Source organism: Bufo gargarizans, chromosome 2, assembly GCF_014858855.1.
Source record: "Bufo gargarizans isolate SCDJY-AF-19 chromosome 2, ASM1485885v1, whole genome shotgun sequence".
Classification (NCBI taxonomy): Eukaryota; Metazoa; Chordata; class Amphibia; order Anura; family Bufonidae; genus Bufo; species Bufo gargarizans.
Genome location: NC_058081.1, coordinates 588,211,263 through 588,235,950, shown reverse-complemented (window position 1 = coordinate 588,235,950; position 24,688 = coordinate 588,211,263). Strand labels below are relative to the sequence as shown.

General features: G+C 42.7%; 1 protein-coding gene across 1 annotated transcript in view; it reads right to left on the bottom strand.

Annotated features, from left to right (window-relative positions):
- The window catches only part of MORN1 (MORN repeat containing 1), a 436,773-nt gene that overhangs the window by 10,352 nt on the left and 401,733 nt on the right, over positions 1-24,688 (bottom strand). The window contains exon 13 of the mRNA XM_044281850.1: positions 13,540-13,616. Within this exon, the coding sequence (XP_044137785.1) occupies positions 13,540-13,616 (77 nt within the window). The remainder of the gene's footprint in view (positions 1-13,539; positions 13,617-24,688) is intronic.

The following is a 24,688-nucleotide window of genomic DNA, read 5'->3' as shown; positions in this document are numbered from 1 at the left end:
ACTGCCACCACCATTAACGCAAAGCATCTGCCACCACTATCACTACTACTATTACTACTACTACCCATAGACAGCCTTGTATTTTCCATGCTATACTGCTCCTACTGCTGCCTCTATTGCAGCCGCCTACCATGTGTGTTTTACCATAGCTATGTATGTCAGTGTTACTCAGACATCATTAGCTATTGCTGTCACTGTGTTCCAGAGTTTGGGGAAGGGGGAGTGGAAAAAATCTCATAGAAAATGAGCGAAAAGAGAGTTTTCCTAAAAATTATGAGTTCTAGGAGGCTAAAGGGCTTATATACTAACTTTCAGGGCAATTGGAGTAGCTTTAGTTTGGCCCGAATCAATTAGAGTCCAAACTGAACTTTCTTAAAAATTTGGCGAATCATACCGGAAATAAATCTTGACTGGTTTGCTCATCTCTAGTTCATATACTTTGCCCACTGACAGACATGTGGTACTGGGTCATTCTTAATAAATAAATTATCAAGTTTATTTATTTTTTTACTCATTTGTGTGATCTGGCTATCTGTGAAAACCTGATATCATTTTAGGTCAAATTTATATGCAGAAACTGTATGTATTTGTACAGTATTTATATATATATATATATATATATATATATAGGCACTTTTATCTATCTATCTTCTGTTTTATGAAGCTATCTATGTATCTATCTAGTAAATGGGAAGAAAACAGCAGCACAGTCACTATTATGTAGGGTGCAATCCCTCTGGAACCCTAGGCAAAAGGTCCACTATGAGATCCAAACAGACCAAACGAGACTGCACCCCAATGCACGCAGGGGCGGATTGGCCATAGACTCTATAGGGAAAATTCCCGGTGGGCCAATGCCCTGGGGGCCGCAGAAGCTCTCCTTACTGCCGTTGGCCGAGTACATAATGATCTCATGCTCTCAGCGGTAGTTAACACTGGGAGCATTAGTATTCACGTACCAGGCCAGCGGCTACAGATGTCCTCCTGAATTCACTTTTACTGTCTTTAGGGCAGTGATACAGTTGAATACTGCAGCAGGACATGGTTGCCGATGGCTTGATATCTTATTTAGAGACAACTGGAGGTGCACAGAACATGCAGCTATCCACCACAGAGGAAAAGCTTCTGACAAACTATCTAATGCTGCACTCTGGTATTTCGTAATGCTGGGGCAGTATTTTGTGCTGCCCTGTGGTAATGCTTACCTCCCCTACTTGTGTTGGCCCACTTTCTATCAGTTTGGACCCACTTATAACATGGAGGCCATTTTAAGGTTTTTCCCAGGGCCACTTTGAGTTCCCAGTCCACCCCTGAATGTACTGTGAACAGGGTGTTGGACTCGGTTTATTCCCCAGCAACGTTTCAGCCTAGCACAATGAAGCCTTTGTTGAGTGGCTTGGGAAACGTTGCTGGGAAATAAACCAGGTCCAACACCCTGTTCACCTTACATTGGAATGCTGCATTATTGGTTTTATCTCTAGCCATCTCATATCTATCTATCTATCTATCCATCCATCTCATATCCATCTATTTATCTTATATCTATCTATCTATCTTATTTATTTATTTTCTTCTGTTTTATTAAGCTATCTATCAACATTTGGCTCTTTCTATCTTTCTATGTATCTATCTATTTTTCTATCTATCTCATATCTCTCATACCTGTCATCTATCCTCCCCCGTCCACTCTATTATATTTCACTATAAACCACTCATTTATCACTTGATTATATAGATCCCTTGACATTGGAATTAATAGTAGGCACCATTCAATCCTGTGTTGGGGGAGGTGGGTAGACAATGCAGCCTGGCATTGATTACTGCCATTCAGTTGCATACCCCTCTTAATATTCGCATCTCCTGGCAAAGTGTGGAATGCTTTCCCATGGATGGAATCCCACAATACTGAATTTGGAATAATCAGGCATTCTTCATTCATGGCTCCACAGTGGGTACCAGAGGGGATTGCAACAATGGGCATCCCACGGCAGTAGTCCCCACCTAGCTGGTAGACACAGTGGAAGGGGGGGAGTGAGTTTCAGATAAATGGCTATTTCTCATAGAGATTAGATTCACTTTGTGATCTCCTGTGTGTGGTTTGCTCTATGGAAGATCTGACAATAATTTCTGTCATCAATTTTCTGTCAGACAGCCCACACTTGTGACTTCTCCATAAACACTAACACTGCATTCTCAAGTTAAGACTTTAGACGTTTTTGAAAAGGGAACAAAAGGAGCCTGAAGTTATGGAAAATAGGTTAAAAGAAAGGAACAATTAATTTAAAGGTTAACAATAGATATGCAAATGAACAAAGTTGCTTTCAAAGTACTGTTACTAATTTCAGCATGTCATATGTTAGTTTTATATGAAAAAGATGACTGCTTCTTCTTATCTTCGTACATCTTGTTATATATTTAGTAAATGCCAGAAATGACGTGTATCCCCTACCCACAGGACAAGTGTCTGATCGCTGGACCCCAAAATAATCACGAGAATAGGGGTCTGCAAGTGCTGAAGAACTGCCCCATAAGAATGGTGCATGTGCGTCCACTGCTCCATTCACTTCTATGGGACTTCTGCAAGCAATGTACTCAGCAGTCCCATAGAAGTGAATGGAGCTGTGGATATGCACGCACACCACCGCTCCATTCTCATGGTCGGACCCCCAGCAATCAAACACTTATCCCTTGTCCTGTAGATAGAGGGAAAGTGTTATTAGCGGCAAGTGGTGAGGTTGCTCGGGTTAAAAAACATAGCAACTGGAACATCTGCATGGAGTTTGTATGTTCTCCCTGTGTTTGTGTGGGTTTCCTACAGATACTTCGGCTTCCACCCACCCTCAGTCCAAAGGCATTCTGATAGGGAACTTAGATTGTGGGCTGCATCTCTACCGCGTGCTGGCCGTAACCAGGGGCGGGCTGGGCCGGGGGGCAGGGAGGCAATTGCCCCCCAGGCCGCCCTAAATAAACGGCCGCTGGGCCGCCCGTCTTTCAAAAATAAATAAATATATTTTTTATTCTTCAGGGCCGCACCGCCGATCACCACAGGCGGCGCGGCCCTGGGTGTAATTGCGTTCGTGCTGTGGGGCAGGGGAGGGAGAGGCGTGTCCCTCCCCTGTTCTTCTGATAGGCCACAGGCACTAATGCCTGCAGCCTATCAGAGGCCGGCTCAGGGAGCGCGATGACGTCATTATCATCGCGACGCCTGAGCCGGCAGCACACACACAGCAGGGACACAGGCCGGAAGAGGCTTGCATCGCTGCTGATGGAGGTAAGTATTATTTTTTTTTCTTCTTCTTTGTGGGGGGCTGGCACTATGGGGGGAGATCTGGCACTATGGGGGGGGGGAGATCTGGCACTATGGGGGGCACTATAGGGGGAGCTGGCACTATAGGGGGAGCTGGCACTATGGGGGGACTATAGGGGGAGCTGGCACTATGGGGGGAGATCTGGCACTATGGGGGGCACTATAGGGGGAGCTGGCACTATGGGGGGGACTATAGGGGGGCTGGCACTATGGGAGAGCTAGCACTATGGGGGGGGCACTATAGGGGGAGCTGGCACTATAGGGGGGGCTGGCACTATGGGGGGCTTGCACTATAGGGGGAGCTGACACTATGGGGGGGCTGGCACTATAGGGGAGCTGACACTATAAGGGGGCTGGCACTATGGGAGGGGAGCTGGCACTATGGGGGGCTGGCACTATGAGGGGAGCTGGCACTATGGGGGGGCTGGCACTATTGGAGGAGCTGGCACTATTGGAGGAGCTGGCACTATGGGGGCATTTCTTACTGGCACATTATGGGGGGTATCTGGGGGCTCTAAAGGGTCTTTTTTTTATTATTGGCACATTCTGGGGGGCACTATAGGGGAGAGCAGCACTATGGGGCATCTGGTGTTACTATAGGGGCATTATTTGGGGGCACTATGGGGAAGTGGGGGCTCTAAAGGGGCCTTTTGTATTGGAACATTATGGGGGGCACTATGGCATTTGGTGGCACTAAGGGGGCATTTTTTACTGGCACATTATGGGAGGCACTATAGGGGAGAGCGGCACTATGGGGGAGTGGAGCACTATTGGGGCATATGGTGGCACTAAGAAAGGGCATTTTTTACTGGTACATTGTGGGGGAGAGGAGCACTATAGGGGCATTTTTTTACTGGCATATTATTGGGGAAGGGGGAGAGGAGCAGTATGAGGGCATTTACTGGGGCACTATATAGGGGTATTTTATACTGTCCTTCATTATGGGGACATTAGCTCAACTGTGGGCACTAAGCGGGGGTATTTCATGTACTGTCATATTATAGGGAAAATTAGTACTACTAGGGGGTATTATGGGGAGCTTTACTACTACTGGGGGCTATGAAGAACATGATTACTAGGGCACTATAGGGGCATTATTACTACTAAGTGTGCTCTGGCAGAGAATTATTTCTATTGGTGGGATTTTGGGGAGCACTGTTACTTTGGGGGCACCCTGGCATAGTATCAGCTTAGCACAATTATTTTTGGGGGACATTATCTTTATACTATTAGTGTCTGGGCGCAGTTATTTTTTAGAGCACTGTGTGCCAATAATTGTTTAAGGGGGCACTATCTGTGTGGTAGTAGTATTCCCAGGGGTACTGTTTCTGCAGTATAGTATTGGGGGCATAGCGGGTACAGTATTGGGGGCACTATCTGTGTGGTAGTAGTATTTCCAGGGGGACTGTTTCTGCAGTATAGTATTGGGGCATAGCGGGTACAGTATTGGGGGCACTATCTGTGTGGTAGTAGTATTTCCAGGGGGACTGTTTCTGCAGTATAGTATTGGGGGTGGCAGGAAACTAATGTCTGTTTCTCAATCTCTGCAGAGACGGGAGATGGCAGAAAAATCATCATGGCGGTCTGGTCTGAATGGAGAAGATGAGGAAAGAGAACGTCTACAACAAAGGTGACATCACTGGATGTAAGAGGTATGTGGTGCTATGTAGGAGAGGAGATGCTCCGGCTCCCCCCCCCTGCCATTTGCAGAAGGAGGATTCAGAACTGGGTGAGGACGACGAAATGGGGCAGCAGGCCACGGGAGGGTGGCAGATGGTGGGGGGGGGGACCACAGGCTTTGAGCAGGATCAGGGTAGGGAGGAGAGCGGAGGAGCTTCCTGGCTGTAGCTTGTTATATAAGCAGGCAGTGCAGCCAGGACAGACCCCCCCCCTCTCCGTATGATGTGTAGACAGGCCTCAACTATAGAATGTCAGCTGTACAGTGTGTGTTGGGAGTGGCCTATTATATGTAGGAGGGGCTTTTAATAATGGGCAGGGCTAAAAATGGGCCACTTGACTAGATTTGCCCCCCAGGACTAAGGCTGCCAGCCCTCCCCTGGCCGTAACCTCTCAGAACTGTGTTGTAACGAGTTGCGCACCCTTGTGTCCACGTGACTAGGAGAGATTTCTATCCCCTGGAAGTAACCCCAATGCAGGTTTCTATTAAATGACAACAAGTAGAGATCTTGACATTTTCACTGCCCATTCTCTCAATCCATCAGCAAACTTCCAGCTAACTAAAAGCTGGAGATCCAGTAAAGATAGTGCGGACTTGTATTCACTTCAGCATTCTACAAATAAAGGGTTAGTTATTGCATCCATATAAATAGTTTCGGGACTACATCCCGCCCTTAAAGATACTAAGATCAATAATGTATCCATTAGGTTTCATCAGGTTCATAACTATAGGGGATGCAGAATGTGTTGTTACACCAGATACATGGAGCCTGATGGGTCCAGAAGTTCCCTGAGCCTAATATCAGGAGATTAAAGGTTGTGGGGCCCTTGGTAAAGATTGAATGCAGCTTTGCATGCGACTGGAGAGGAAAGAATTGTGTTGCTCAAATTCAGTGTGAATAAATTCCTTATTCCTCCCCTTCATCTCTAAACTCCTTGAATGTCTTGTCTAATCTCGCTTAATATACTATCTCTCTGCAAACTCTCTTCTTGACCCCCTACAATCTTCCTTTTGCCCTTTCCACTCTACATAAACTGCACTTACTAAAGTATCTAACAATCTCCTGACAGCAAAAAGATATGGCGATTATTCTCTACTGATTCTTCTGGATCTCTCTGCAGTGTTTGATACCATAGACCACAAACGCCTCCTCACCATGCTCCACTCAATTAGCCTTACGGACACTACTCTCTCCTGGTTCTCTTCCTATCTCTCTGGCCGCTCCTTTGGTGCATCATTCGCTGGCTCTACTTCTTCTCCTCTTCCTCTTGATGTTGGCATTCCTCAGGGTTCAGTACTAACTTGTTTTTGCCTTGATTCATTCTCATCTTGACTACTGCAACTTATTACTAATCGGTCTTCCTCTCACTAAACTTTCCCGCCTTCAGTTTGTCCTAAAGGCTGCAGCCAGGCTCATCTATCTATCCACCCGCTACACTGATGCTACCAGCCTGTGCTATTCACTTCACTGGTTGCCCATCCACCACAGAATACAGCTCAAACTTCTGACCCACAAAGCTCTCTACAGTGCTGCACCTCCATACATCTCCTCCCTCATTTCAGTCTACCACCCTACACGTGCTCTCCGCTCTGTTAGTGGCAGGGTTATCACTCCTAGTGTTTCTGTTATATATTTTGTTTTGTACATGGACCCTATATAAATAAATATTATTATTATTTGCCATAGGCTCCAGATTTAAAATGAAGTTCTCAAAAATTCATAGAAAACATATTTTATTTTTTTGGGGAGTTTTTTTTTTCCTTATTCATTTTGGACGTACTATGCCATTGAAATTGAAATACAAGATATTGTCCTTTTGTAGCAGACAACACAAATTATGAGACCTCCAACAGATGTAGGTATTGTCAGTCTACTGCTGCTGTGAGGGGAAGATAATATCTGCAACGTAATCCTCATTATAATAGTAGGTGTTGAACTGGGATAATAGTTTAATAGCACTACTATTCTCATGAATGTTCTAAATAAAGATGTCCATAAAAGAGCACTGCACTTAGTGTAATGTATGATGCTGTAATTGAGTCACTCATCCACTTCCCTCTCAGTGATAGTCTGACTGAAAAAGTTAAAAAGGAGCTGGCACCTGACATGTCTCTTTTACTAACCACTTGCAATTCTCATTCAATAACAATTCTGGGCCATCTTTTTTTATAACTGTGTGTTGTTCTGTTCCTCTGTTATTCCTGCAAGATGTTTATGAATTAAGGTACAACTGGATGTTAGTATTTCCCCTTGTCTAGGAGCTGTGTCCCTGGATAGTCTGACACTGGCAGCAATGACTGAACAGTGTCAGACTGTGCAGGGACACAACCCCAACTGGTAACACTGAGTTGTATCTGTATTCGTAAACTTCTTACAGGAATGACACATAGAGAGATAAGAACCTATGCTCCAGAATTGTTATTCCATGGGGAATACAAGTAGTTATAAAACCAGACATGTGAGGATAGGTGACAGGTCTTCTTTATGCGAGTGTTAAAAGTCCAAATAAAGAAGAAAATTAAAGCGCAAGACACGAAGTAGAATACATGGAGTGACTTCAAAGAAGGATATCCAGAAAGCCATCCAGCTGTTTTCTGTAATGTAATTTACACAGAATATTCACATGTAGACTGGATCTCAGGAGTGGCGTCGGCATCCGGAACAGGAGAGGTGAGTAGATTTATTTTATTTTTTTGTCTGATCTGAGGTCTGATTAACATTGGGGTCTGATTGGGGTCTTGTTAACATTGGCATACAAAATGGGGTCTTATTAACATTGGGGGTCTGATCTGAGGTCTATTTGAGGGTCTGTTTAAAGGCTTGTTCACACGAACGTACGCAAATTACGGATCTGCAAAACTCAGATGCCGTCCGTGTGCCTTCTGCAATTTGTGGAACGGAAAGGACATCCCTTTATAGAAATGCCTATTCTTGTCTGCAAAACGGACAAGAATAGGACCAGACTTTGCGGGGCCAAGGAACGGAGCAACGGATGCAGACAGCACACAGAGTGCTGTCCACCTCTTTTGCGGCCCCATTGAAGTGAATGCGGCTCGGATGCAGAACCAAACCACTGTCGTGTGAATGAGCCCCAACACTGGGCATCTGATCTGAGCTATTTTTGGGGGATCTGAACTGAGGAATAATTAACATTGGGGGTTTGATTGGGGGTCTGAGCTGAGGTCTGATTAACATTGGGGGTCTGATCTAAGGTCTAATTGGGGGTCTAAGCTGAGGTCTGATGAAAAATATATATATTTCTTATTTTCCTCCTTTAAAACCTAGGGCTTGCTTGATCGCTTCATCTGATCTACAGAGATGCTGTGAGACAGACCCCTCCACCGATCAGATATTGATGACCTATCCTGAGGCTAGGTCATCAGCTTTTAAGCCTTGGAAAGCCCCTTTAGATGTATCTAGGAGACACACTATACTATACATTATTGTCAGCTATTTTATTTTATTAGCACAGAGATGGTTCTTTTAGTTACAAACAGGTGGTCTCCCCCTTGAAGAGCCTTTAATGCTGGATAGAAAATGTGGTGTGTAATGAGTAGGAGATGTAGGGGGAGCCACGCCAATGTTAGTAATAAGTATCATAGCTACAGAACAAGAGACCTTTTGTTAAAAAGTGGGTATAATATGGGGCCAAATTCATCTTTTCAATGGAAAACATGTTCTTTCTCTCTCCACATCTCATGTATTGGTGGAGATCTATAATTTCCATATGTATCATCTCAAGAAAGTTTTCTGCCATGTATGTTATTCATTTAGGGGCATGGCGGACAGATGAGTGCATTCTTCATACACAAGGAGACCCCCACCTCAGTTCTGCAATATGAGTTGAACTAGTATAAAGGTTATTACAAGCGACTTGTTCTATATTCTGGGGAGAGCTGACTTATCCTTCCTCTGTCCCATGTCACTGGTAACAGGAACAGGGCTGACAATCTTCATGATGGGGCTTGATTTTTACAATCAATGGGAAACGCTATATAATCTGAGGTCTATTGTTCTTCAGCAGACAGCTGCGAGGATAACATAAAATCCAGTTTTATGTCCCTGGGAAATGAACTGTTGTCAGATTTCAGAACAGATTTAGACAATGTAGGACATATTGCTTAAACCTGGTTGGGGTCTGTTGGAACTTTTTGTATACAGAGGGTTTCCTACCAAAATGAAAAAAAGCTCTTTTAAAGGGGTTGTGTCATGTCAGACATTGGTGGCATATCGCTAGAATATGCAGCACGCTCTCTAATCACTTCTGTGGGAGTTCCGAAAATAGCCAAGCGAGAGCGCTCACCTATTTTCGGAATTCTCATAGAAGTGAATGTAAAGCGCACAGCCACCTCTCCATTCACCTGTATGGGACTGCCAGAAATAGCCAAGCCAGCGCTCCGCTATTTTCGGAATTCCCATAGAAGTGAATAGAGCAGGGTTTCTCAACTTCAGTGCTTGGGACCCACCTACCAGTCATGTTTTCAGGATTTCCTTAGTAAAGAGCAGGTGATAAAATTAGTGTCCATGCATAAGGACTTACCACAGGTATTCATTCTGTGGGACATTCACAAATCCTGACCAGTAGGTGGGTCCCGAGGACCACAGTAAAGAAACCCTGGAATAGAGGGTGGCCGCTTTTGCATGGTGTGCTCTCATTTACTTTGGGGGACCCATTCTGGAGATAAAAGCAGATCCCAGAGGTGGGAGCCGAACCTATCTGACATTGGTGGAATAGCCTAACAATAAGACATCAATATATATGAGATGAGAAAACCCTTTTAAGGAGCTCCTGTAAGGACCAAAAATATCTTAGTTTATCCTGTTAGCATTCTCAGGGGTTACGGTTACTGTTCTGATTGAAGAGACTCATTCATCAGGCAATGCTTCATGGGGAAAAAGTATGCAAACCAGAGGCACCCATCTGTAGACAGCACCGTTTCATGGTTCTTGCCCCACCTTGCCTCAGGTATACCTGTCTATAGATGTGAATCTCTGGATTGGCTGGGATGAGCTAATTACATACTCTGTTCACATGAACTATTTTCTGAGCTGAGGACATTGAGGAATCTGCATCATTTTTTATTTTTTTTTGCGCTTGCATTATTTTTTTTCAGACGCTTTTTTTTTACATAGTTTTTGGTACGGCTTTGACATGGATCTTCATTGCTGCCCGTTTTCAATAGAAATTCTAGACGTGGATTCCGTATAGAATGGACAGGACGTTTCTTTTTCCCGCTGTGTGGTTTTTAAAACCGCAGGCAGAAAAAAGCTCTGCATGGGTTAACATGTGAAAGGTCTGCATGGATTTTTGGTCTGAAATCTGTGACAAAAGTCCTCCATTTGGACATACCCTTAGCATTCTGGCCGTCATAATTACACTAGTTGCTAGAAATGTAATGTCTGGTCAGCCATTAAAAAGTTTTCAATCTGCCTGCAGCGCCACTTCAGGAGAAATTATGCATTGCACAATGCTCATTCAAATGAATTGTTGGTCTGTGTAAAGCGGACAGGACAAGTCCTTCAGACACTCTTTGTAGCCGATCTCCACTCTGAACAAAATATTCCCTCTATTAAGGAGGGTGTCCGACCTAGGAGTCGACAACCACAATGCTTTTAACCTGTCTGCAGCCCCGTTGTGCCCAGGCCACTGCCCGTTCCTGACCACTTCTGGTCTAGCAGGACATGGAGTTCAAGAAGGGACCAAGCCACTTCATTGTCCTGCAAAAATGCATGCATTGTCTAAATTGGACACCTAGGAACACAACTTTAGAAGTACACATGAAATCAATCTTCTGCTAAAAAACATGACTTTTAATGCAATGATAATGGATAGAAAAAGGAATAATTTAGGTTCTGAAAAACCTCATTTTCTGCTCTTATATCAGCAGCAGAGACACTTTTCAACAACAGACTCCTATGGCATATCTGCTGGTTTTATTGGTGGGGTTCAACTGCTGAAAAACCCACAACCTCAAAAAGAGAGATACACGGCCCCTGCTGGGAAGTGACTGAGCATACATGGTCAGTGTCCACAGGTCTGTATTATCGAGACCAGTCTCTACAGGGAGTGCAGAATTATTAGGCAAATGAGTATTTTGACCACATCATCCTCTTTATGCATGTTGTCTTACTCCAAGCTGTATAGGCTCGAAAGCCTACTACCAATTAAGCATATTAGGTGATGTGCATCTCTGTAATGAGAACGGGGTGTGGTCTAATGACATCAACACCCTATATCAGGTGTGCATAATTATTAGGCAACTTCCTTTCCTTTGGCAAAATGGGTCAAAAGAAGGACTTGACAGGCTCAGAAAAGTCAAAAATAGTGAGATATCTTGCAGAGGGATGCAGCACTCTTAAAATTGCAAAGCTTCTGAAGCGTGATCATCGAACAATCAAGCGTTTCATTCAAAATAGTCAACAGGGTCGCAAGAAGCATGTGGAAAAACCAAGGCGCAAAATAACTGCCCATGAACTGAGAAAAGTCAAGCGTGCAGCTGCCAAGATGCCACTTGCCACCAGTTTGGCCATATTTCAGAGCTGCAACATGACTGGAGTGCCCAAAAGCACAAGGTGTGCAATACTCAGAGACATGGCCAAGGTAAGAAAGGCTGAAAGACGACCACCACGGAAAAAGACACACAAGCTGAAACGTCAAGACTGGGCCAAGAAATATCTCAAGACTGATTTTTCTAAGGTTTTATGGACTGATGAAATGAGAGTGAGTCTTGATGGGCCAGATGGATGGGCCCGTGGCTGGATTGGTAAAGGGCAGAGAGCTCCAGTCCGACTCAGACGCCAGCAAGGTGGAGGTGGAGTACTGGTTTGGGCTGGTATCATCAAAGATGAGCTTGTGGGGCCTTTTTGGGTTGAGGATGGAGTCAAGCTCAACTCCCAGTCCTACTGCCAGTTTCTGGAAGACACCTTCTTCAAGCAGTGGTACAGGAAGAAGTCTGCATCCTTCAAGAAAAACATGATTTTCATGCAGGACAATGCTCCATCACACGCGTCCAAGTACTCCACAGCGTGGCTGGCAAGAAAGGGTATAAAAGAAGAAAATCTAATGACATGGCCTCCTTGTTCACCTGATCTGAACCCCATTGAGAACATGTGGTCCATCATCAAATGTGAGATTTACAAGGAGGGAAAACAGTACACCTCTCTGAACAGTGTCTGGGAGGCTGTGGTTGCTGCTGCACGCAATGTTGATGGTGAACAGATCAAAACACTGACAGAATCCATGGATGGCAGGCTTTTGAGTGTCCTTGCAAAGAAAGGTGGCTATATTGGTCACTGATTTGTTTTTGTTTTGTTTTTGAATGTCAGAAATGTATATTTGTGAATGTTGAGATGTTATATTGGTTTCACTGGTAAAAATAAATAATTGAAATGGGTATATATTTGTTTTTTTGTTAAGTTGCCTAATAATTATGCACAGTAATAGTCACCTGCACACACAGATATCCCCCTAAAATAGCTAAAACTAAAAACAAACTAAAAACTACTTCCAAAAATATTCAGCTTTGATATTAATGAGTTTTTTTGGGTTCATTGAGAACATGGTTGTTGTTCAATAATAAAATTAATCCTCAAAAATACAACTTGCCTAATAATTCTGCACTCCCTGTATCATGTAAGCAAACTCCTATACAACATGCCCATGACTCCCTTTAGGCTGGTTTCACACTAGTGTTCAAACTATGTGGCAGACTGTTGGAAAGGGTAGGAGCACTGCCAGACCCCATTGATTTTAACGGGACCTGGTGGGGATCCGGCCTGTTTCTGACATTAGTGCCGGGATTCACAGAGACAAAAAAATTTGCTCTAGTGGGCAAAGGCAGTGTCCAGCTATGTTGGATACAATGAACCTCGGCAGGCTTGTCCTCTGCAGGATATTTTAATGCTATTGTGAAACTAGCCTTAGACATTCATACAATTATGACTAAGACGTATGCAACTTGGGTTAGGTCTTTGTTCAAAGCTATGTCCTTCTTCACAACTAAATCTTTTTCTTTTGTTGTTGCAATGCAGCTAAAATGAAAAATGAAGTCACTTTTCATGAGATCTAGTTACTGACTTCCTATGGTTTTGAGTCTACAGCTCTATGCAGACCTATGCATCATCAACAAGGCAACTGGCAACAAACAAATATTTGCTGGAAGAAAGTGTGACTGCAGGATCAGTGTTTGTTGTCTGTTACCACGGAGATGCGCAGGTTTGCAGAGGAGATGTATAAACAAAACTCAATTTTAATTCAAGATCGTTTTTCATTCTACATGCATTGGCACAGTAAAAATAAATGGTTGCAAAAGTACATAGCCCATAAGCTTGGCCAATGACACATGAAAACAGAAAGAAACCATCAAGCAATCAAATACTGCAAGTCTGACTCACAGACAATGAAACTGCTAATACATTACACTTATATTACATGGAAAGCACTACTCAGCATTCAATATTATATTATACATTCATGGGAGAACTGTCCAAGAACCATTCAGCATTGTTTCTAGTTTAATACAACCAGCACTGTAATTCCTGCATGATAAATACCTGACCCGGCAGGATTCATGTTGTCCACTGACAGGTTCTCTCGTTTACTCTTGCGTTCTTTAGTCAAGATCTCAGATCTGAAACAGAGAGGCAGGTAATGTAATCTACAATGACGACTAATCATTTATTATATACTTTTTTTGCACAATAAATATCTTTTTGCCCCAAATAAATGCTCCATAAGATACATAGATGCTATTAACGCAATTATTAATAGTTAAACCCTCAGAATTATTTATTGGAGGACATTAAATGTCAATCAAGAGAGAGAAAAATCCCCATGAATTACTGGTGAGATCTAATTAGAGACAATAGTTTGACAGTAATTAACTTCCTTTTCTCTTGTGTACTTCTTAGTATGCCAAACTAAATCAGCGGCGACCTTGTAGGGCCCCGGGGCAGTGTACTCCTTCCCTACAGTATCCCGGTGCACTAATCCTATCTCAAGACTGGAAACTAATGTCTCCCCTCCCTGCAGACCTAGAACTAGACAATATAAAAAAAAAATACTAATAACCTCAAAATTAATCTATACTTGAGGATTAGAAAATTGCATGAATAGTAATTCTATGGCGTTCTCCCTTAACAAATATGGCTGTCCCCTGCAAATCAGTCAGCAAGATGCAGTCTGTTGTTCTAGGTCTCTGCATTCTGTCAATGGAGCAATAGTCACAGACTATTGTTAAACTAGGTTAAACTAGACAGAGGTTGGGGGCAGCGTCGGACTAGGGTTTCTTGGCCTCAGCAGAGGAAATTACACTCAAGGCCCAACCCCATATAAGATAAGATAATCCTTTAATAGTCCCACCATGGGGAAATTCACAGTCAACGACATATTATCGATAAAGTCTAATTGATGCACAATCTAAGGGCTCGTGCACATGGCCGTTGACGTTTTTGCGGTCCACAAATCGTGGATTCACGAAACACGGATATCGGACGTGTGAATGGAACGTCCTGCCCTCTATAGAACAGTCCTATCCTTGTCTATAAAACAGACAGGAATAGAACATGTTCTATTTTTTTGTGAAGTTGCAGAACAGACATATGGATGCAGACGGAGCACATGGTGTGCTGGCCGCACCTATTGAAGTGAATTGGTCCACATCCGAGTTACAAAAAAATGCAGATAAAAAATATGTTTGTGTGCATGAGCCCTAAGGCCATTTTTAGCACCAGTGAAAGTCTAGGGGTAATTCACATGGCCGTTCTTTTAACGGCCAGTGAATAGCGTCCGTCCAAAAATAGGACATGTCCTATTTTTGGCCGTTTTCACGGCTGAACGGACCCCACTAAAATCAATAGGACAGTTTTTAACGTCCGACTGACAGGAGTGCACCCGTCTAATAGCCGTTAAAAACTGGTACACGCCATTTAGGGGTTAAAAACCTCATCCACTTGCTCGCGGTGCGGCAGTCTCTTCTCTCTTCATTGAGCAGGACCTGCCGAAGGACCTGCGATCTGCGTGGTGATGTAACCACGTGGGAGCGCGCACTGACGTCATCGCGCAACTTCAACAGGTCCCGTTCTGTGAAAAGAGAAGAGACTGCTGCAGCGCGAGCAAGTGGATGAGGGTTTTTTTTTGTTAGTTTTTTTTGCCTGCGGGACACTATGGGGGCATTATATAAACCATGGGGGACATTATAAAGCTGGGGGCCCTAATGAAAAAAAATTAAAAATAAACACACTATGGGGGACATTATTTAAGATGGGGCCCTACATTTGGGGCATTATTAAAGCTAGGGGTGGTAAAAAAAAATTATATACACTGTGGGGGACATTTATTTAGCTGGGGGCCTACATGGGGGCATTATAAAAGCTGAGGATACTATAAAAAAATGATATACACTGTGGGGGACATTATTTTAGCTGGGGGCCTACTGTCCTGTGGGTGTTCTCAGAAGGGTGGGTCAAATTCATCAATTTTTCATGTCTGTTTTTAACGGACTTGAAAAACTGATGCAAAACGGACATTAAAAACTGACACACGGTCAGAAAATGAATGCACACACTGACGGAAAATGGCCATGAATAACTCACAGTGTGTCCGTTTTTAACGGACGTTTTTTTTTTTCACTGTCGTGTGCATGAGTCCTAAGGCTACTTTCACATCATTGTTTTCCTTTCTGGTTTTGAGATCCGGCAGAGGATCTTAAAACCGCAGGAAAATGCATTTGTTTGAAAAATACAACCAACTGCATCTGTTCAGAACGAAAAAAAAACATGCCGGCATCAAATACCATTGTAAGCCTGCTGCTATCAGTAAGTAGGGGCTAGAGAGAGCAGGGAAATCATACCTTTTGTGGAGCTTTTATCATCAGCAGTAGTGTGAATATGAAGTTTTATGCTGCCAGATTCTGCTCCTTCAGTGCGCTGGAGGTGCAGCTTCATTGTGAAGTGCTGTGTGCATTGGGCTTCATAGTCCCTCCATTCTACATTGAGTCCTTGATGTAGCATCCAACCAAGAAACCACTACAGCTGTCACTGACAGCAGAGGGGAGGGGCTGTGATGCAGCTCAATACAGAGGGCATTTCAAATACATGTAAATGGGTTGCTTCATTTCATAATTTGATGTATATCGCTAGGATATGCCATCAAAGTCCTAGTCCCAAAAAGGTGAATGGAGAGGTGGCAGTGCATGCGTGCTCTCAGCTCTTTTCAGAATTCCCACACCTGTCTGAACATAATGGCATATCCTAGTGAGAGCATATCATGAGATGAAACAACCCCTTTAAGAAGCAGAATATGGCAGAATAAAACTTCATATTCTCACTACTACTGATAATAAAAGCTGCACAAAGAGTAAGTTTGATTTTCTCTTCCTTTATCTACCTAGTGCTGACAGCAGACACACTCCCTTTAATACAGACAAACAATAATAACAGATCTGTTAACAGCACCTTGTTGCTTGTTTCCAGGCATCAGTTCATAATTTTTATTTCAAAATATGAAAACAGACAAATAAGTGAAAACAGACCAAACATAATGGAGCTATTTTAGTCTCTGTCCACAGCATGTTCAATGTATGTATGCCACCGACTTCTATAAACCAACCATACTGTATGCCAAAAGAGTGTCCTTATGGGTATTGATCAAGCTAATATCATATCATTTTTTTCCAAACTGTAATGGAAAGCATATTCGACTACATTTGTCAGTACAAGGGCTATATCACACAAAGAAATGTGCCGCTATGTGCTGTATATATATATATATATATATATATATATATGTATAAATATACACACACACAAACTATTGGAATCGAATGGAACTTTAAAGATTATATATGTGATTTCAATATTAAAGTGAAAGGATACGTTTATTGTGGAAAACTGTACAAAAGAAATGAGGCTCTAAGAACCTGTTGAGCCGCCTCTAGCCTGGATACAAGATAAAATACGGTTGGGTATGGAGGCATACAAGGTCTGTATGAAATCCTAAGGCAAATTTGCCCACAGATGATGTGGCTGGGCCTTTAGGTCCTGCACACTCATAGATTCCTGAAGCTGACACCCCAGCTGGTCCCATAAAGCGCTCAAGTGAAGATAAATCTCCTGACTGGGCAGCCAAGGAAGCATTGAAATTTGGCAGAAACATTCCTGGGAAACCCTTGCTGTGTGTGGATGAGCATTATCCGGCTTAAGAATGCCAGTTGGAATCCCTGCCATGAGAGGCAACACATGTGGCCGCAGGATGTCCTGCACATTTAGCTGAGCTGTTAGCGTCCCTCTTATCACTAGAGGTGGCTGACTGTCGTATGTGATGGCTCCTAGATCCTCACACCAGCAAAGGCAAGATTGAAGCTCTTACCACCAGGCCTCCATACTAGAACGTGACCGTCGCATGGTCCCAAACAGAATTTGAATTTGTCACTAAAGTCAATACGGTTCTTGTCCATAGCAGTCCAGGTTTCTCATTTAACACACTACTGTAAAGGAAGGCGATGGTAGTTGGCTGTCAATGGCAGGACATATAAGAGGCAACAGGACACCAAATTTCCTACTGCTAAGTGCCTGCAAATGGTCAGGTGTGTGTAATGAAGCTGTCCCTGCGTTTGGATGGTGGACAACAAAACTGAGATCTGCTTGTGCTTGTCGGCAGACCAAACAATCCTCTCCACTGGTGGTCTGTTTGGGCTGTCTGGAGCCTGTTTGCATGTCCTCACATAAACACTTTTCCCAACATCTCATAACAGCTAAGTGACAGCAGCCTAGATGGCGGGCAATTCATTGAAATGACTATCCTCCCTCTCTCAGTCAGGGGCTGATTGGCCATAGAAATTTCCCAGTGGGCCACTCAAGCCATATTGATGGCCGCAGGCCATGTACATAATGATCTGATGCTCAACTACTGCAGATGCCCTCCTGAACTCAACTGTATTACTGTCTTCATAAAGGTGATATAGTTGAACACTGTGATGAGGGCGGCAGTATTTTGTGCTGTCCTGTGGTATTTGGCTCTGCTGGGGTGGTATTCTGTGCTGCACTACAGTATTGCAGGCCCCACATACTTTTGTTGCCCCTGCCTACTTGTTCTGGCCTGTCTTCTGTCAGTTTGAACTCACCTACAACAAGGGGCAACTTTTTTTTTTTTTTTCGAGGGCCACTTTAAGTTCCCAATCAGACTCTGCTCTCAGACCAATTATGTGCCCCCTCTCAAAGTCTGTCAACTGGGCAAAAAGTCTTCAAATGCATCATTGAGGCATGTTTACGAGTCAACAATCTCTCACCAAGAGGTACACTACCCAAAGTTGTCTCTGAGAGACTTTTTATATGGCACTTTTACACCCTCCGACAATCCAACATTTTCATTTGGGTATAATTCTGAAATGGATAACATTTTCCCAAAAATTAAATAAAATCATTGTAATTTAAAAAAAAAAGAACATTTTCTGTGTTTATTATGACTCAAGAGCATAATTACGGAAAAAGGAAAATTATAAAACATATATGATACGTCTTTTGACAGGCTAAAGTCTCTTTCTATGATTACTAGGGATTATTAGCGTGAACACATTACCATTGAAATCAGACTAATTATCATGCACATCTGTACTGCATCATTTTAATTTATATAACACTTAAAGGTAATGCATTGTCAGAAAAATGACTTTAAATCAAGATTCTAAATTCAACTTTTTTTTTTTAAAGCATTTGGTGTTGTTCCTAATTTGTTATGTCGCTAGAATTTAAAAGAAATAAATAACAGTGGGGCACTCTCTAAAGCAATGGGAGCAATGCGTATTGGTACATAAAATTTTTAATATAACTAAAATACGTCGTTCACAGTAAATAATTCGAATAATTCACAATATTAGTATATATATAGCAGCATAGATAGTAGAATGTGCATGCTAAAACGACATTGTAAATAAATATAGAAGTGGAACACAATTTGCAATCCAACAATAAAAAATCAATAAATAGAAACTTCCCCTACAAAAATATCGGACGTTTCTTTAAAAGCTCTGGATATCCACAATTAGAGTTCAGTTAATAGTAATAACACTCCAATCTCAGGTCTCCATTAATACCCCTCCAATTTCAGGTCTCGATTAATAATAATCCAATCTTAGGTCTCGATTAATAGTAGCTATACAAAGAGCGGCGTCCCGCTCCTTAGCCTGAGACAGCGGCGTCCCGCTGTAATTTTTGAAAAGCAATCGCTAAATTTTCGTAGACAGTTCGATCTTACCCGGAGGGTTTTTCGACAGGATCTCCTACCCTCGTCCAAATACCAAATGCGTTTCGGGGTTAGAGCGATTGACCCCTTCATCAGTGGCTAGTGTCCCCCTATTATGGCCCCTCCTTTATAGGGCTGCTGGTTCATAGAAAAACCTGGTTATGGATCGTCTGAATTTTAAATATTCTGAACTTCTGTGGAGAGTCTAACCAGAGAAGATAGTTACTATGTTAGGTCACATGTGTCCGATCATACATCAGGGAACATCATAGAATTTTCATTGTGGACTTAAAATTACCCAAATTATCAAAATCCTTCCATACATTTGTTATTACATCAGTCCCAAATCCTATGGTCTAAAAAACGCACCGTTGACATTGCGGTTCCAGTGCGGTTTCGGACCAAGAGACCACTTAAAAAAACGGATTGCGGAGCATATTGCGAATATAGAAAAAGGCTTCGAAAACCACTAAGTGTCAAGCCACTTTAAAATAGCACACCAACAAGATCCCTCATATTTGAAATGTATGGCCATTGATCGAGTACATAGAGATTGGAGAGGTGGGAATCATATAGAAAAAATGTCCCGACTAGAAACCAAACGTATTTTCGAATTGAATACTCTTTTACCACAGGGCTTAAATGCCGAATCTGAATTGTTTGGTTTCTTATAGATGGGCGCCCCTCACAGATGATTAACTGGGCAGTTTTATGATTTGTCCAGTTTTTCCTCTGGGATGGGCCTCCATCTACTCCCCAATCAACATCCCATGTGTAGAAGAATTTTTTGGGAAGGCCATATCATGTGCTGGTTGCTTAATCATGTATTTATAATAATTTTAGATAATGCATGTCATTTAATTGAGTCTAATATTATATTTTTAATGTTCATTTTTAATGTTTTTATTTGAGCTTTAGTGAATTTTATGAAAAATGCACCGAAACCGCACTGGAACCGAAATATCAACGGTGGGTTTCTTAGACCATAGGATTTGGGACTGATGTAATAACAAATGTATGGAAGGATTTTGATTTTAGAGACGACTAAACATTGGATTTGGGTAATTTTAAGTCCACAATGATAATTCTATGCCCATAGAATATTTTTCGATGTTCCCTGACGTATGATCGGACACATGCGACCTAACATAATAACTATCTGCTCTGGTTAGACTCTCCACAGAAGTTCAGAATATTCGGGATTCTCCTCTTAGTGGGGGGGCCTGTCTCCACTGAGCGCTGCCTGCGCTCTTCTTCTCTCAAGAGCCGCACGCGTTTTAAATTCATTGGTGGCCATTGCGGCCCCCCTCCCTCCCCTGTATTACATTCATTGGTGGGCAGTGTGGCCCCCCTCTCCCCCCCTCCCTAATTAAAATCACCCCCCCATCATTGGTGGGGCTCGGATCGGTTACCATGGCAACCAGGACGCTACTGCAGTCCTGGTTGCCATGGTTACTTAGCAATTTTAGAAGCATTATACTTACCTGCGCTGTCTGTGGCCGGCTGGGCGCTCCTCCTACTGGTAAGTGAAAGGTCTGTGCTATAAGCAATGCGCCGCACAGACCTTTCACTTACCAGTAGGAGGAGCGCCCGGCCGGTCACCGACAGCGCAGGTAAGTATAATGCTTCTAAAATTGCTAAGTAACCATGGCAACCAGGACTGCAGTAGCGTCCTGGTTGCCATGGTAACCGATCGGAGCCCCAGCAATTAAACTGGGACGCCGATTGGAACTCTCCGCTGCCACCAATGATGGGGGGGGGGTGATTTTAATTAGGGGGGGGAGAGGGAAGAGGGGGGCCGCACTGGCCACCAATGAATGTAATACAGGGGAGGGAGGGGGGTCTGCCCCCTCCTGCCTGGCAGCACCTGATCTCTTACAGGGGACTATGATACGCACAATTAACCCCTCAGGTGCGGCACCTGAGGGGTTAATTGTGCGGATCACAGCCCCCTGTAAGAGATCGGGTGCTGCCAGGCAGCAGGGGGCAGTCATGTACACAGTTTGTAGTATATTCTAACTAGAAGCGTCCCCATCACCAGGGGCCTCTGTGTTAGAATATACTGTCGGATATGAGTTTTCACGATGTAACATAGAGGCATTCCCATGGTGATGGGGATGCTTCAAATTCCATGGGAACGCCTCTGTGTTAGAATATACTGTCGGATCTGAGTTATCACGCTCTAACTCAAATCCGATGGTATATTCTAACATAGAGGTGTTCCCATGGGGATGCTTCAAGTTAAAATATACCCTGACTTTACATTGAAAGTCAATGGGGGACAGATCCGTTTGCAATTGCACCATATTGTGTCAACGTCAAACGGATCCGTCCCCATTGACTTGCATTGTAAGTCAGGACGGATCCGTTTGGGTCCGCACGGCCAGGCGGACACCAAAACTCCTTTTTCCTTTATGTCCGTGGATCCTCCAAAAATCAAGGAAGACCCACGGAAGAAAAAACGGACACGGATCATGGAACTACGGAACCCGTTTTTTGCGGACCGCAAAAAAAAACGGTCGTGTGCATGAGGCCTTAACTGAACTGTAATTGTGGATATCCAGAGCTTTTAAAGAAACGTCTGATATTTTTGTTGGGGAAGTTTCTATTTATTGATTTTTATTCTTGGATTGCAAATTGTGTTTCACTTCTAAATTTATTTACAATGTCGTTTTAGCATGCACATTCTACTATCTATGCTGCTATATATACACTAATATTGTGAATTATTAGAATTATTAACTGTGAACAACGTATTTTAGTTATATTAAAATTTTTATGTACCAATACGCATTGCTCCCATTGCTTTAGAGAGTGCCCCACTGTTATTTATTTATTTATCACAACCCTTTTCCGATTTGGTGATCTGTTAGTGGATGCACCTCACCTTGTTCCCTGACCACTCTAGTGCGACATATTCCTTTTTAAAATAATTTAAAATAAACCTGAAGTTTTCACAGGCCTCTGAACCTCATAATAAGCTTCCTGCTCTACAGAGATCACTTCTCAGTAGTCATCTCATTATCATCACAGGCAGGATTATAATGACAAGTAACACCTCTATCATAAAGCTGGAACTGGAGGCATAGAGAGTATAAGAGGATCCACCATTGACAATAGGTAATGACAGCTCACTTCCTGCCTTTCCATGCACAGTGGCATCTGCACAAGTGATAGGGCATGCCCACATTAGGCTACTTTCACACTTGTGCTTTCCCTTTCTGCTATTGAGATCCGTCATAGGATCTCAATAGTGGGGGAAACACTTTCGTTTTGTCCCCATTCATTGTCAATGTGGACAAAACTGAACGTAACGGAGTGCACCAGAATGCAATCCATTCCATTTGGTTGCGTCCCCATCACGGACAGAATAACGCTGCAAGCAGCGTTTTTCTGTCCATGATGTGGTGCGGAGCAAGACGGATCCGTCCTGACACACAATGTAAGTCAATAGTGGCGGATCTGTTTTCTCAGACACAATGCATTGAAGTCTATGAGAAAAGCAATCCAATGATTGCTTGTTATCGTTGCTTATGGGGAAAAAAAAGTTTTTATAAATTAAAAAAAATTTAAAATATTAAAATTCTAATTCCCCCCCCCCCCTTTCTCCAAAACGAAAAAAAAATAAAAAAAATAAAATACACATCATAATTATCCTAGCGTGCAAAAATGCCAGTACTATTAAAAAATGAAAAATGTAATCCCATACGGAAAACAGCGAAACTGAAAATAAAAGTCAAAATGCCTGATTCGTTGTTTTTGGGCCGCTTCTCTTTGCATGAAAAATTAAACAAAAAAATGATACATGGTATCACTGAAAAGTACAGATTGCCCAGGAAAAAATGAGTCTTCACATAGATCTGCATACATAAATACAAAAAAAGTTATAGGGGTCAGATGATAGAGACTAAAAGGAAAAAATGAAAATTACATTTTTTTCCCCCCAGTATAAAAACGCAATAAAAAATACACATATGTGGTAATGCCAAACTCGTACTGACCCGGAGAATGAAAGTAACTGGATGGTATATGATTCTGGAACTGTGTTTTTTTTTTCAATTTCACCCCTTTTATAATTTTTTTTCCTGCTTCTCAGTTCTCACCACATAGTAGGCAACCGTCAATAGTGCCATTCGAAAGGGCATCTTGTCCCACAAAAAATAAGCCCCCATACAGCTATGCGAACAGAAAAATAAAAAAGTTATGGCTTTGGGAAGGCTGGGAGGAAAAAAGAAAAAAAAAAGAAAAATTGAAAATTGCCCAGTCATAAAAGAGTTAAGAATAAGGAGCTACGTTTTTAGTTTTTTTAAAATGACATAAAACATTTTGGCACAGTTTTCCCCAAATAAAACTAAAAAAAAAATCTCTAAGGGCTCATGTACACGACTATATGCCCTCTAAGACATACGGTGGGTGAGGGGGCCATATGTCCCGGAGCGGCATACATCGTGCGCACGGGAGCGCACAGGATTATAGGTTACGATGATACTGTGCGCATCGATCTGCCCTGCACTTACATAATATTATTAGTGCGTGACAATAACCCCCTGGGCGGCTCAATGCGCACAGTATCATAGTAACCTATGATGCTGTGCGCACGATGTATGCCGCTCCGGACATATGGCCCGCTCACCGACCGTATGTCTCGGAGGGCATACGGTTGTGTGCATGAGCCCTAAGAAAGATATTCATGAAAAACGCTATTTGTCCTGTAAAAAATTTAGCAAAAATTATTTTGATAGTCCAACTAAAAAGAGGTTAAACCGCCACATGCGTTAAAACACAAAAAATTCATTAAGGCCTTTTCAAGCCTGTCTTTAAAGGGTTAAAAAAAATACCTCTCTCTCCACCCGCTGAAGAGAATGTCTATTTCTAATGACTAAACACCTTAAAAGAACAGCTTTTTTTTATTTATTTTTTTTAGCGTTTCTCTGCGCCTTTTAACAGCCCGTGGCATCTTCAAACGCAGGAATCCGCTGCACGTTCAACTGGTTCATTGGCATTTCATACAGACTGTCAGTAGGAAAGTTTTATCCCACCTCTACCTGACAGGGCTTAAAAGAGAGAGAGAAAAAACTGCATAGGGGTGCAGAATCCGATTCATCACATTAAAGTGTGCGAATTGTTTAGCTTTTCACATTCCTCAATTCACAAGCTGGAACATATGGCGCACAATTACAGCCCGCTATTCCGATCCGCTGACACCAGACAGGATTAAACAATGCTCTTTCCTGCTGCCGCTCACTGATAGGTGAACTCTCGTTATTCTCCGGGAGCCTCATTAATGTGGAGTCCGTCTCACAGACAGATGCTCGTTTCAGCAGCAGCGCTTTCACATGTTTTTATAAGGTCTCGCTGAAAGATGTTAGAACTTTTTTCCATAGTAAATAACATTTCTGACCCAGATTCCACACAGTCCCTGCTCTCTAAATGTTGGTATAACACAATATTAGACGTTCAGGG